The sequence below is a fragment of the Phoenix dactylifera genome, chromosome 6 (genome assembly GCF_009389715.1).
Source record: "Phoenix dactylifera cultivar Barhee BC4 chromosome 6, palm_55x_up_171113_PBpolish2nd_filt_p, whole genome shotgun sequence".
In the NCBI taxonomy this organism is placed as follows: domain Eukaryota; kingdom Viridiplantae; phylum Streptophyta; class Magnoliopsida; order Arecales; family Arecaceae; genus Phoenix; species Phoenix dactylifera.
The window spans coordinates 4,864,908-4,878,780 of NC_052397.1; the positions used below are offsets into that span (position 1 = coordinate 4,864,908).

General features: G+C 39.9%; 2 protein-coding genes and 1 non-coding gene across 4 annotated transcripts; 2 read left to right on the forward strand and 1 right to left on the reverse strand.

Annotated features, from left to right (window-relative positions):
- Window positions 1–948: 948 nt before the first annotated feature.
- LOC103702790 (NAC domain-containing protein 92-like) lies at window positions 949–2,820 on the reverse strand. Of its 2 annotated transcripts, none has more exons than XM_008785358.3 (4): window positions 2,719–2,820; window positions 2,282–2,486; window positions 1,905–2,182; window positions 949–1,806 (listed from the first exon to the last, which is right to left on the reverse strand). In XM_008785358.3, exons 2-4 carry the CDS (start codon window positions 2,469–2,471, stop codon window positions 1,195–1,197), a joined length of 1,080 nt encoding a protein of 359 aa, XP_008783580.1. In that variant the 5' UTR covers window positions 2,472–2,486; window positions 2,719–2,820; the 3' UTR covers window positions 949–1,194. The 2 variants fall into 2 exon arrangements, with proteins under 2 accessions (XP_008783580.1, XP_008783588.1); XM_008785366.4 differs by having other exon boundaries at window positions 2,656–2,773.
- Window positions 2,821–11,453: 8,633 nt separating this feature from the next.
- On the forward strand, window positions 11,454–11,610 carry LOC113462620. Its single transcript, XR_003385381.2, has one exon. It is a non-coding gene; the product is annotated as a U4 spliceosomal RNA (small nuclear RNA).
- On the forward strand, window positions 11,458–13,608 carry LOC103705230 (pentatricopeptide repeat-containing protein At5g15300-like). Its single transcript, XM_026802975.2, has one exon. It carries the CDS (start codon window positions 11,959–11,961, stop codon window positions 13,531–13,533), a length of 1,575 nt encoding a protein of 524 aa, XP_026658776.2. The 5' UTR covers window positions 11,458–11,958; the 3' UTR covers window positions 13,534–13,608.
- The last annotated feature ends 265 nt before the right edge of the window (window positions 13,609–13,873 follow it).

Genomic DNA, 13,873 nt, shown 5'->3' on the forward strand with positions numbered 1-13,873 from the left:
TAAGGTTAGCCCCACATATCATTGATCTAGATGACTCAACTACTCCTTGAGCTGGGACCACAAGCATTCCTCTGAATGGATGGATCCCTGTGGAGGAAAAGATGGCCTTGTCGTGCAAGTCTCAAGCAGTTCCATATTTGAAGGGGAAAAGATATGTTGAGATGCTGTTCCTGACCCAAAAATTAAGGCTTTTGACATGCAGAAGATTTCATTTCAGGCTTACACCAAGAAGGCAATAAACCACAATGGAGAATGCGAGGATAAAGATCACTAATGAGAACGAACCAAATAATCATAAAAGAGAAATTAATGGGTCAGGCTCCTGCCTTGCCATATTTTAGGACTTGAATGAGAAGCACCCTGGAACCAGAGCTGTACGTCTAAAGATATTAAACATGTTAAATAAACGAAGATGCCTTATAGTTACATATGATTTTACAACATGAGGTCTAGAGCCTTGCATTTGTCCCTGGATGATTTGGTCATGAGGAAAGAATTTTGGGTAGGTGACCTAACTCACACTGGCCACAAATAAAAACTCATATGGTGGGTTTTGCCAGCATCTGATTCACTGGAAGACAGGTTTGTGGGTGGAACAATCAGGAATACATATAGACAATTTTTTAGTACATCATATGATATCAGTCTCATATCATTGAGCCCCACTGCCTCAACAAAGGACAAAACATGATATTGCGAGTGACCTATGAATTGGATCTTTTATGTGATTGCTAAGACCCCACGTTTCATAATGTTAACAAGAGGGCCCTCTAGATAGAATTCTCATGTCTAAATATGTTGATGTGAAGGATTAACGACATAACTTCATAATCCTAAATTAAAGCAGAAAAAACAAACAACAAATAGCAAAAAAAAAAGAGAGAGAAACTTATCATCTAATTTTCCATGGGCAATGCTCAAGAACAATATTAAAGAAACAATCAAATCTTTCAAATCATAATTTTTTCATGAAAAAGTAGAGAGAACAATGCAAATCTGTATCTAAAAGACGAAAATTCCAAGAAATCATCTTCAAACACTACAATCCTCTTACAATCATCTTATTGGAGGTTCAGAAAATGTATACACAAGCGATCTGATTTATAAACAAAACAAACAAGCCAATACTAGAACTCTCTCTCTCTCTTTCTCTCTATCTCTAACTCTGTCTGCGCGCTTCCTTCTAAACTAAATTCAGTAGTTCCAGAGAGACTCGTTAATGAGTAGAGGCCCAGCTGAAGTAGATGGGACTTCTCGTCTATCAAAAGACTGCCTTCCCATGTCATTGTTAGACACAACTGAAGAGATCTCAGGGTTCATGTCAGTGGTGAGCCCTGTTTCCTGTGAAACACTTAGCATCTCCCTCTCTGCCTTGAAGCTCTGTTTCAGGCCATACCCATCGCTCGCCAGCAACTGCACCAAACTGCCACCGGAATACTGCATGCCTCCCAAGTTCGAAGCCCCTTGGCGAGCGTGCGATGAGCTTGGCAGCGACATCTTGGCGAGAAGCAGTGAGGGTGGCGGCACCTCTGAAGGGTTGGCCGAGGCAGAGAGAAAAGGGGAGTTGAGGTACTCCGCTAGCAGCTCTTCATGGACTTTTGGGCCCTCCATTGCGCTGGAGAAGCAGGTCACGTGAGCCAGGTCTGATGCCGATGAGGTGTTCATGCTGGTGAAGGGAGCATCCATCAATGGTGGCAGAAGAGACGAGCCCAATTCATCTACGAAGGATGATCCCACTCTCACCAGCCCCATGGCTTTCTTCCCACTTGAAATCTTGTGGAACACCCTGCATATCACCCACTCATTCTATCCAAACAGTAAAAGAACACGAAGAGAAGTCAGTAAGACATGTAGGGTTCTTGAGGTGCTACTAGACTAGAGATAAAAGAAGAGTATGTGAGCACCTTTGCTGTTTTGGGGAGGTTGTAGACAGAGTACTTCCCCTCCAGTCTGTATTCATGCATGACCCAATTGGACTTCTCCCCCTTTGGAGCCCTGCCTCTATAGAAGACAAGGGTCTTCTTCATCCCAACAAGGCTCTTCCCTCTGTAGATCTCCTTGTCTTTCCCTGTGGCTTTCCAGTAGCCAGCCTCAGTCGCCCTGTTGGTTCTCAAACCAGTTGGGTACTTCCTGTCCCTCACGCAGAAGAAGTACCACTCCTTCTCTCCCATTTTTGCTCTCCCTTACATCCCAAACACAGAAATATATATAGGTAAGAAGACAGCACTTACGATCGAACAAAGATCTAAAACCAGGATTCAAGGTTTCAAGGAAAGCTTACAAGGCAAATCCCATGGTTCCCACTTGTTCAAGTCGACCTCTCCGATGGCTCTTGCATTGAAGTTGGCATCCATAACCTTCTTGGAGAGGTAGTGAGTGATGAGCTCCTCGTCGGTGGGGTGGAACCGGAAACCAGGTGGCAAGTCCATGTGTTCCTGCCCCTCCCGAACATCTACAGCTCTTTGTTCCATTGCTTGCGATGTGCTCTGTATTAATCACCAATTTGAATTAATAAAGAGGACTCGAGAACCAAATGAAGCTCATTTACATTCCATATGAACTGATAAGGGATCAAAATGGCACTTTATAACCACTGGTTCTAGCCAATCCAACAGGAAAAGAAAAAATAAGAGATTAACAACAAACCAATTGTACCTAATAACGCATAAGAAAATTGAATAAAGTACTCTTAGGACACAAGGTGGTGAGGGAGAGTACTTGGAGATGGGGAGCCCCTAGCCTTCAAGTGATTGAAAGAAATCGTTAAGAAAAATTATGTTGGGAGGGAGAGGGCCTTCTTTTATACTAAACTCTTGTTTTCTAGAGAACGAGACGTGGCCTGCAAGGCACCATGGTACATGGTTCGAGCCACCTTTTTCAAACCCCTCTAGTTATTTCTTGTCTTGTCTTACTGTTATCTTGGAATAAACTAATTGGCCTGACACGATGTTAGAAATAGTCCAAGGGGTTACCGAACCCGGGTGAGTTGACTCGGTGATTCGCGATATCACCCTGCAATTGACCAATATTAGTCGTTTCTTTTTTTGATGATAAGCAATGGACCAATACTAGTTGGACTTTCCACGACATTTCACGGAAGCTTACATCCAACCAATTGCCCCTCAGCAAAAGTAGTAAGAATTTGCACATCAATCCTAATAACTAAGTTCTTTTTTCTTTCTTTCCTTTCTTTTTATTTCTTTTGAGACCAGAAGAGAGGCAACCCTCATCCACTACCATATATGTACTTACTCCGCCTCACCTAGGTTAGATCTTAGGTCTCTGGCCAACCTAACCAATATTTAGAATCAGAGATTTACAAATTGAGGATCGAAACCGGATTGTTGCCGCCTAGAATTGAACTCTTGATCTCTTACTAATTAGAGGGTAAGAGAGATACCATCCGAAATAAGTTTAGTGGTTGAACCAAGTTAGCTCTTAGCTGCGGACTCTCCATGGCTGATATTGTACCAAAAAAATTTTGCGATATAATTTGAATTATGGATGACGCGTGTCAACTATTAAAGCTCACTCAAGGACAGATGGTTGTAACTCAAAGAAGGTAAGAAGCTTTAGCTTTAAGATCAGATAATGGGGGTTGAATTGTTGGTAGTGCAACAATTGGCCGCTTGGGTAAGATTTTACTGCTTGAGGTATCATTTCCTGGTTAGGGATGTAAATAGTTTATCTGCAAGCGATTCTTTAATGTAATTCTTATGGACAGAACGTGAGAGGTTTGGTCTCTTGGTTCCCACCAGCTCCCAACAATTGTCATCAACCTTCGGACTTCGCATCCCTCTCTCTCCTCCTTTTTATTTTTTTCTCCCCTCCTTTCACACCCGAGGACAGCCCCAACAAACCATCTTTGTCGCTAACCCAACGGTCTGAATCACTTGCTGCTTTGGTATCATGATAAAGGTTCCAATCCCACGTCAACAGATTTTTAAGTTATTTTACTTACCAACTTTATAATTCGTCGACATTACCATTAAACCATGAATTTCTTGCATTCCTTGGATCCGATCAAAAATATTGCTTGTTGATTCCATAGGTTTTCTGCTTGGATAGCCATCCGTAGTCAAATTTTTAACAATCAATGGCGGTCTATTAATGTCCCAATGTTATTAAACTCCAAAATACTTAAAATGATCATTTTCACCTTCAGTTGTATATCGACTTTCTTGACTTTATTAAAATGAACTTTTGAGAAGGCCATATACATGATATACTATATGCATGCAAGACAAATATGAACTAATCACATATATTTATCACTAGGATGGAATTAGTTAGTAGTCGCAATTTGGTAAAAGGTGTGGACAGAGAGAAATTTAAGAATCTTCATATTTAATTTGAAGCAAAGCATAAGTCTTTAGCTGACAAGAAGATCGTTATACATGATTGGAATGGACACGTGTTTCATAAAAAATGATCAAGTTGAAAGCTTTCAGACTTTGGTTCATAATGTAATGCATAATTTTTAAAACTTTTGATAACTTCCATATTATATTGCCTTAACCAAATGATGATGTGTAATGCTTATCTCTTTTTTTCATAAAAATAACACATATCCATGCTCAAAATAGTATTTATGCAATTAACACAAAAGCATCACCAGTTACATAATTACTGGTCCCATATGATATTTCAACTCAAAAGCAAATAATGGCTGATAACGACCACATTGAGCCATGCCAAAACAGCAAATTAAGCATCACAAAATGCACGTTTTCTCAAAGAAAATTCTCTTCTAATTTTTTTTTGCGTGTGTGTGCGCGCGCGCGAGACAATAAATTTGTTGTCTACTGTTTCATTGTCAACACAAAAAAACAGTGCCACTTGGATGCAAAGGAAGCACCCCACCTTCCGTCACCCTCTAACCGAAACCCGTTCCAGAAAGCAAGACGAATGATGGCTCCTCTCTCTCTCTCTCTCTCTCTCCCTCTCCCGCAAGCCATGGTCGTCCTGCGGTGGGCTACGGCGAGGAGGTTGGATGGGATGGAACGGCTTTCCCTTTCAGGAAACTGTGCCAATGATAGCGAGACGCGTGTGGTATCCCGTCACTTGAGGTGGCCAAGCGAACTGCCGTGAAGAGTTCCGAACGTCCCGGGAACCGTTCAACGGTGATGGGGGTTGCCGGACGGCCCAGATTCGATCCCTGAGTAAACGTCCATATCCAGCCACCTCACTACCTCAGCACTCCCACCTCTATGCAGGCCAGCTACCAACCTACGCGCACGCTCTCCCCCCCACAGCCACGGGAGTTTTTCCCATCATATGAAGCCCCCCCCGCCCCCAAAAAAAAAAAAAATAATAAAAAAATCAAACCACGCGTTCTCGTGACACGCGTAAACATGAGTTGGTGGCGGCGCAAGCGTGCACGAGGCGATGTTGTATTCGAAATTGTGCTCCTATACCTACGTGTCGCCACCAGGACGTGTCATTTCAGGCATTGCCATCGGTGGATGTAATTGTGCTTAAGAAAGTATTTCAAAATTCCAAACCTATTCTTCTTTCCTTTTACGTAATTTCTTTATTTTCATATTAGAAAGAGATGAAACTCTCAAGTTTTTTATATAGCCTTCAACTTTTTTTAACCTGGTGCTAGGTTGTACGCTAATGTCACTATATCTATGAGTATATGCTTGGAATAACCCGGTTGTTGTATTATAAAGAATAGGCTGCCATTATCTGCTACACCGAAATTTATTCTCCAAGAAATACGATTTATTCTTAAGGATAGCAATAACACGCCTCAACTGATAAGTTCTTTCTTACCATCTTAACTGGCTACGTGTTGGCATGAGTTTTTTTTTAAAAAAAAACCCTCCACTTGCACATTAATGTGGTGGCTAAAGTGTGGTTGGCAGCATGAATATCTTTGGCATGTGAACCTAGATCAGAAATATCTTCTCATTTAACAATAGTGGACTGCCAAAAGTTCTATTTAGTATGTTTTGGTATCCCCATTAAGATAGATTTGTATCAGGCAATTTAGTTTTCATCTTTGTCTCTAAAATCTTGCATTACGACTTCGTTAACATTGCACCACAAAGCTAGCTCCACATGGTTAGCGCAGGCATGAAGTTTGGATCATCCGTGGTGCAATTTTCGCATGTTAGAGTTCTATGCTATGATGTATAGCCATCACATCATTTTTTTGGGAGATGGATGGCTCTTATTCATTCACGATATCCAACGAGGCTATACATGGCGTCTCATGGTGACAAAGAAAAAACCGTCCATAATGATCTAGAACTCTACAGGATAAAAGCCGTACCAGAAGCAGGTCAAATACCATCCTTGTCATTGTGCACTGCCACTGTGGTACTGACCCATGCAAGCTGCCGATGTGTGTACGTGTCAGACTTGTCCACGACATTAATCTATCAATGTTTATCTTTAGGTTTTTGTTAATTTCTCTCCGCCAACTGGCGTGGGGATGGACATGGAAGAGCTTAAGATGAGCTGGCTTAGCTACAACGACGGTATGACACGATATGGTCGCGCGTGAGAGCGTGGTCATCTTCACCAAGCCATCAAGAATTCTATGATCGAATTTGATTAAGGGACGGCTTAAATCCCCACAACACTGTTAGGATTGACGGGTAGTTGGTGTCAAGTAATTAAGGAGATGATTTTGAGTCTTAGCTATACGGCATCTGTTGCAAATTGGAACGTGGTTGCAGTATTAATTAATACGTGTGATTCCTGAGTTGCAACTGCTTGCTATTCCTGAGACGGATTGTTTTCTTTGTTCAAATAATCATATTCAGTCAATCACTAAACTTTACATATGATCATTGCACTGAGAGGATCCGAACAGATAACCTTTAGCATCTTTCATTCTTAAATGAAAAGTTGCATGGAGATAAGGAGAATATATTCATTGGTTGGCATCATCGTTTCAGTGTTTGGTCGAGCAGAGTTTTGAGCTTGAATTTAGATGATCATTTCAGAAAGAGAGCAATACTAGCAGCAGAAATTTTATGCAAGTTTCAACAACAATATCGATGGATTTGAATTTAATATTCTTTCAAATCAAATGAAGTCCATCAAGCTTATCATGTGATGCACCTAAAAACATTTAATAATCCAGCATCCTGCAGCAAAAATCAGCTCCAACAATTACTTTATCTCAAATCTTTCGTGATATGAATCTGAGTTAAATTAGCTGGTGTGAGATCGTATCTAGTTTTTTATGAGCAAATTGGGGCAGGTTGGCTGGTCCACCAATCCAGCCTTGGCAGCGTGAAAGATTATGAATGCAAATAATAACAGCCGTCTCCAACGAGGTTAGCTCTCTGCCTTTTATTCTTTATTATTATTATTATTCATAAATTGCCTTGCTCACGTGACTGTTGGTCGGACGCTTCCTTTTGCCACTTGGTTGCTCGCTGCTTCCACTGATCAACTTATCCCAACTTGACTTGGTCCCAACTTGCTTATGGCTAGATTAGGTTTGGTTTAGTCCTTTTTTTAATCAAAAAACTGGGATAAGACATGATATTTTACAAGCATGCTGGCCACGAGTTAATGTTTTATTTTTTTTTTTCTATGAAAAAAATGAGTCGATTAACTTTAGAACTTCATGCGAACAATGACATCTGAATTTTATTTATTGATTTATTTGGATAGGAAGGGCTTGGAGGCAATGGTCAAAAAAAAAAAAAATATTCTCACTAATTAAAAAATTTATTGCCGAAAACCTTCCAAAAATTTATGGGTAAGAAGAACTTGTATAGGCCCGATGGATTTATGGTTGGCAAAAAAACTCTACATGAGATAGAGGGGGATGAGAGTTCCCTGCTTTGTGACATTCGTTCGATGCTAAGAGACCGTAATGCCTCCCAAGCAGTGTATATATGTCGGGAGCCGAACAGAGTTGCAGACTGGGTTACTTCCTATGCTGCGCAATACTTCGGAGAGATATGTTGGCCACATCAGGATGCTCCCTCGTATTTGTGTCAGATTATAACCATTGATTTTGCTGGTTGCTCCTACACTAGAGTAGGATGAGCAGCCGTTGTACCAAAAAAAAAAAGTTCTATATGCATAGGTTGTACCAATTTTCTACGGTCGAAAATAGTATAGGAATTACTTGTAATTTTTATTGCAATTTGAAATGCTTTTATTTTTTGGCCCGGAAATCTGGTAAATTTCATCCTTTTTCTAAATAAATAACTCTATCACGTGCCTTAGTTAAATCCTTTTATGGTTGACCAGAGAGCCATAATCTTTTTCTTTTAATCTGATCTTCCCAATACCTCAGCAAGCCAGAGATATACTATTTTTTTGTATCATTTTATATTTAGATGAAGCATATATGGTTGAATCTTTGACAAGTCCAAACAAATGGGAAACTTGGAGCAAGCTGGAGCTCGGCTACCTATCTTCCTTTCTTTTCTCTTTTTTTGGTAACTACTCCACTATTTGTGTTTGGCTACTGCCAGCATCACTGCCGTACGGCTTTGTTGAATACTTCCTCTTAGACTTATTTTAAAGTTGCTGTTATTTGGATCTCTTATAATTTTTGTACTCTTCTATGATCGGCAGATACTACTGGCATGAGAAGTTGAGAACTTCCAAGTGATTGTGCAACTTCACAAAGATAATCCTCTGTGAATTCGTCTTGGATTTCAAAAATGTATTCAACGATGAGTGATTTTTAAAAATGACAATGTGATCGTTAATCTCAATATATGTGAAAAAGATCATGTGGCGATGGTGGCATGTCATAAATTACATAAGCTCCTTTCTTAAGTATCTAAAATCACGTGCTAGGAATCAACTCCTAAGTTTGTGCTTTCAATTGCATATATTTCTCTCGCGAATCTTGGTTTGGACTGATAAAAAGAATGCCCCTTCTTTGTAATGTCTTAAGTAAGATAATTTAGTATTGCTTAGTGATTGATATACGAAAATAAAAAAAGTTACGACAAAAAGAATATCTAGATTTGATTAATATGATGGTGATTTAACATATATAGGCAAACAAAATAATCGAAAAGAGAGAAGAAATAACAAATATATGCTACTTCAGTCATAACTAACTCTTTTACTCAAATATCACATAGAAAAAAAAAGAAGTAACTCGACTTCTTTTCTTCTATTCATCATAAAAAAAAGGTTTTGAACCTTAAGAACAAGAGCAATTTAAACTACATCGTACAAAATGCTTGGTAGATAGAAATGTAGTTGAAGTGTGGAAGATGTGAAAGAGATTCCTAATGAAGTCTTGTCCCATTCTTATGATGAGGATTGATAGTTCAAGCAATAACAACTCTCCTCTTAACTCCAAAATGATTGCTTGTGGTTACCTGAATGAATAACTCCATCTAATCTGGATAGAATTGTTTGATGCTTAGAGCTAATAGGATCAAGCAACAATCATTATATGATAGAGGATTGCAAGAAAAAAAAAATATGCGGAGAGAGAGAGAAACAAAATTTTTTATTAACACATAAAAATATTACAAAAGAGAAAAACTCGAGCCAAAAAGCATTGAATTCTCTCTACAATATTCCCTACCAGGCCATTAACTCCATGGATGCGCTCACATGGCTAAGCTCCTCCCTCCTAAAACTCACTAGGCCGCACTCTAGGCAGGGTACCAAAGGATTCCAGCAATCCAAAAGTTCTAAAGATCTAAAAATCTAACTGAACTAAGATGCTCTCAGCTTCCAAAAGATGTCCATTTAGGCTTCATAAAGGCAAGAGTCCGAGCAACACAGACTACCAAACCATCACGTCCAGGACAGTATTAAAATGAATGACCAAAAAAAAAAAAAAGACGAGTATTACAATGGGAGTCGCTTTTTATTTCTTTTTAAATAAAAACTTTCTATTGAACGTTGTTAACTATCCTAGCCAGATGATGTCTCTACAATGAAATTGCCACAACTCAGAATCTCACGAAAAAAGGCTACCCACAAGGTATATTTTTGAATTTCTTAGTTCTATATAAGTACCCAAGATCTTTTCGGCAAATACTCGATATGCAACTAAACACACGTTTACACGGATCCTCACATACTCTCCTCATTCAAGCTCTGACGTTTTCGTCAGGCTAAGAGTTTAAATCCATTCAAATCTAATCATAAACACCACGATCGGCTTATGGTCAGCCTTTATGAACTCATACTGTAGTGTCCTCTAGTTTATATAGGCTATGGGCTGAGTTCGTTCTGATACCATTTGTAACAACTCAAGACCTCATCCAAAATGGTTAGCTGAAAGGTTTTTTTTGTTTTGGTTCTTTAGTTCTGTATAAGTATACAAAATCTTCTCGGCAAATAATCGATGTGAGACTAAACATACGCCCACACAAATTCTTATAAAAATCAAACATGCATCAATGATTGATTGATGAACCATGCCTCCTTATCATGTACTTCACATGACATCCTGCGTTGCATAACAGGGGACTAGCACTGATAACTATGCTTAGTGCTACAATTTGATGTGAGTAGTTTGTGCTCTGTACGCATGAAGAAATTGCAGTGATGATGGGGGGTTTCATGGACTCATCTCTACTGCCATCTTAACTTTTCCTTTTTTTTATTTATTAGTTAAAATGATTATATATTTATTATCTCAGTATTTTTTATAGCAAGGTAGAACATAACTTTAGAAAAGAAGAGGCATGACTCTTGATTTATGAAAAGAAGGCAGACAGAGTCGGAATATGTGAACTTAACATCTTGCGTTAGTATGGAATTGCAAGCTATTTAATATTTTATCAGAGAGTTCCATTTAATTTTTCCTGGACATTTTTTTTTCATATGATGTTCATAACATAGAGACTTGAAACGTAATTTAGGATCCCATCCAATTAGGGATGTAGAAGTAATTCCTTCTTCAACATTTCTAAACATAAATAGAGACCAACATATGCCCTACTATCTTGCAAATGCAGTGCCCTAGAAAGCATGTCCAACATTTTGGATGGGATGCTTGGCTGACCACCAATGGCAGGCTCTATTGAACTTGAGCTGTCTATCAGTACAGGGATGGTTGATATCCTATTAACAAGTTTCCATCTCATTCGAGATCTTAGTTTGTATCGATATCTAGCACTTTCCAATAGAATATATATGAAAATTTCGGCCATATATTTTATCAATAAATTCGGAGATGTCAGGCCATATAATTTTATATGCCGGTATGTGTTAATCACTTTTTCGCTTGCTTGAATATAAATTTTAACTAAAATTTGAAATTAAAAATAAATAGTTTTTAATCCGAGCTGATGTTATATCTCGGTTCCTTCCAAACTATAGCATTACATTTACTATGTTAGGTCAAATTAGACCGAGATATCTCGGTCTCAGCCAGCCACTAGCATAGTTGATTTAAAAACCTTTCCCATTGTTAGTCCCATATCGGACATGGAGCAATGAAGCCGAAATAGCTCTACCTATAAAATGGGAGGTGATGGGAATTGTAACTCATCTTTGCGCTTGGGGCAATGACGCAGCTAGTGAGGTTATAACCGAGGCGCGTCAATTGCTGGTTGAAAACTATTTCCAAACCCCCTCTTTGGCCTGGGTTCAGCCCAGTGCCATCGAGAATTTCTGGAAGGGCTCCCTCTAACCCAGGGTAAAGCCCTACAATACTGAAACACTAAGCAATTCACTTTTATTTGGGGAATGGTAACTCAATAAGCTTTTGCAGGAGCGCTAGATCCCCTGGATTCTATGTGATTATTAGTTATTACTGAGTTCTATGATTAGGAGGTCCAAATACCTTAGCCTGAGGGCTCTGAAGCAAATCCATGGCTTCATGGACGTCGAATCGGATCTCCAAGCACTGAGAGAACTCTTGCTCTCTTCTGTACGTTCTTTCCATGGGAATATGAACTATGCTTACAAGCTATTTGAACAAATCTCCGAACCAGACCTTTTCATGTGGAACACCCCTGGATTCTATGTGTTTACTAGTTATTGCTGAGTTCTATGATTAGGAGGTCCAAATACCTTAGCCTGAGGGCTCTGAAGCAAATCCATGGCTTCATGGTCGTTAGAGGATTCAACTCGGATCTCCAAGCACTGAGAGAGCTGTTGCTCTCTTCTGTCGGTTCTTTCCATGGGAATATGAACTATGCTTACAAGCTATTTGAACAAATCTCCGAACCAGACCTCTTCATCTGGAACACCATGATTAGGGGTGCTTCTCATAGCTCCAGACCCCCTGATGCCATCTCTCTTTATAGACGGATGGTGGAAAGTGGTACGAAGCCTGATAGCTTCACCCTCCTCTTCCTCCTTAAAGCCTGCACCAAGCTCGCGTCAGCCTTCGCCGGAGCACAGTTCCATGGAATGATTGTGAAACTTGGCTTAGAGTCCGATGCTTTCTTGAGGAATGCTCTCATTAACTTGCATGCAAATTGCGGAGATTTGCTGATTGCTAGTGCTCTTTTTGATGGAGCTGCGAAAGGGGACGTTGTTGCTCGATCTGCTTTAACTGCAGGCTGTGCGAGACGAGGCAAATTAGGCATTGCTCGTCGGTTGTTCGATGAATCGCCCGGCAGAGATTTGGTCTCTTGGAACATAATAATAGCTGGATATGCGAAGCAGGGTGAAATGGAGAAGGCCAGAGAGCTGTTTGATCAGGCACCAGAACGGGATGTTGTGTCATGGAACACGATGATTGCTGGATATGCACGGCATGGACTTCATGCACAAGCACTAGAAGCCTATCAGAAGATGCTGGAGGCAGGAGAGAGGCCTGATGAAGCCACAATTGTGATCTTGCTATCTGCCTGTGCGGACTCCGGTGCTCTCGAAATCGGGCAGAGGATACATTGCTCTCTCTCAGAGATGTGTTCGAGGAGCGGTTTAAGTATGCCTGTTGGTAATGCACTGATAGACATGTACGCCAAGTGTGGAAGCATAGACACAGCAATGGAGGTATTCAGAGAAATGAAAGAGAAGGATGTTTGGACTTGGAACTCGATCATCGGGGGGCTAGCTTTTCATGGGCAGGCAGAAGAATCCGTAAATTTATTCGAGCGTATGAGGATGGAGAAAGTGAGGCCAAATGAGATTACCTTCCTCGGTGTATTGGCTGCATGCAGTCATGGTGGTTTAGTCAAAGAGGGCCGCAGCTACTTTTCTGTGATGAAAAATGAGTACAGAATCGAGCCTAACATCAAGCATTATGGTTGCATGGTCGACATGTTGGGTCGCGCTGGCTTAGTGAAGGAAGCATTCATGCTTGTGGACGCTATGGAGGTTGAGCCAGGTCCGATCATATGGCGGACATTGCTCGGAGCTTGTCGTCTCCATGGGAACATCGAGTTGGGAGAGCATGCAAAGGAGCAGATCCTCAAGACGAAACAGGATGCAAGCGGGGATTATGTCTTGCTCTCCAATATGTATGCATCCACTGGTGAGTGGTATGGGGTAGAGAAGATTAGGAAACTGATGGATGCAAGAGGAGTTAGGAAGGACGCTGCTTCTACCGTGATTGAGGCAGATAGTGAAGAGCCCATGCGTCTCTTGTTACCTTCTGTGCCTGCTGGAATTTGAAACACAAGTCTCTGATTGACATTTATATGGTTCGCAGAAAGAGGAGGAGAAAAAAAAAAGTGATCTATGAAAAAAAAAAAATAATAATAACTTATATTTAGTTGAAGTTTTCGAACAAAAAATATGAAAAAGTAGTTTTTAAAATTTCTCTAATTTCCACCAACTAGAAATTGAGGTATTTTTTTTTCAAAAATCCCATAAAGTTTTTTTAGATAGAATGGAATAAGATGTTTTTTTTTTTAAAAGTTTAACAGTTATTTTACATAAATTTTTTGGGCTATTCTAGAAAGTATCACTTTTTTATAGTCAAACAAATATGAAAGAACTGTTTTTTAAGCAT

Bases quoted from the DNA above. Each gene is read 5' to 3' on its own strand.
- LOC103705230 (XM_026802975.2), top strand. From the start codon at position 11,959: ATGATTAGGAGGTCCAAATACCTTAGCCTGAGGGCTCTGAAGCAAATC.
- LOC103702790 (XM_008785358.3), bottom strand. From the start codon at position 2,471: ATGGAACAAAGAGCTGTAGATGTTCGGGAGGGGCAGGAACACATGGAC. The intron at 2,183-2,281 runs GTAAGCTTTCCT...TTGGGATGTAAG, and splicing joins GGAACCATGGGATTTGCCTT to GGAGAGCAAAAATGGGAGAG. The intron at 1,807-1,904 runs GTGCTCACATAC...CTGTTTGGATAG, and splicing joins ACCTCCCCAAAACAGCAAAG to AATGAGTGGGTGATATGCAG.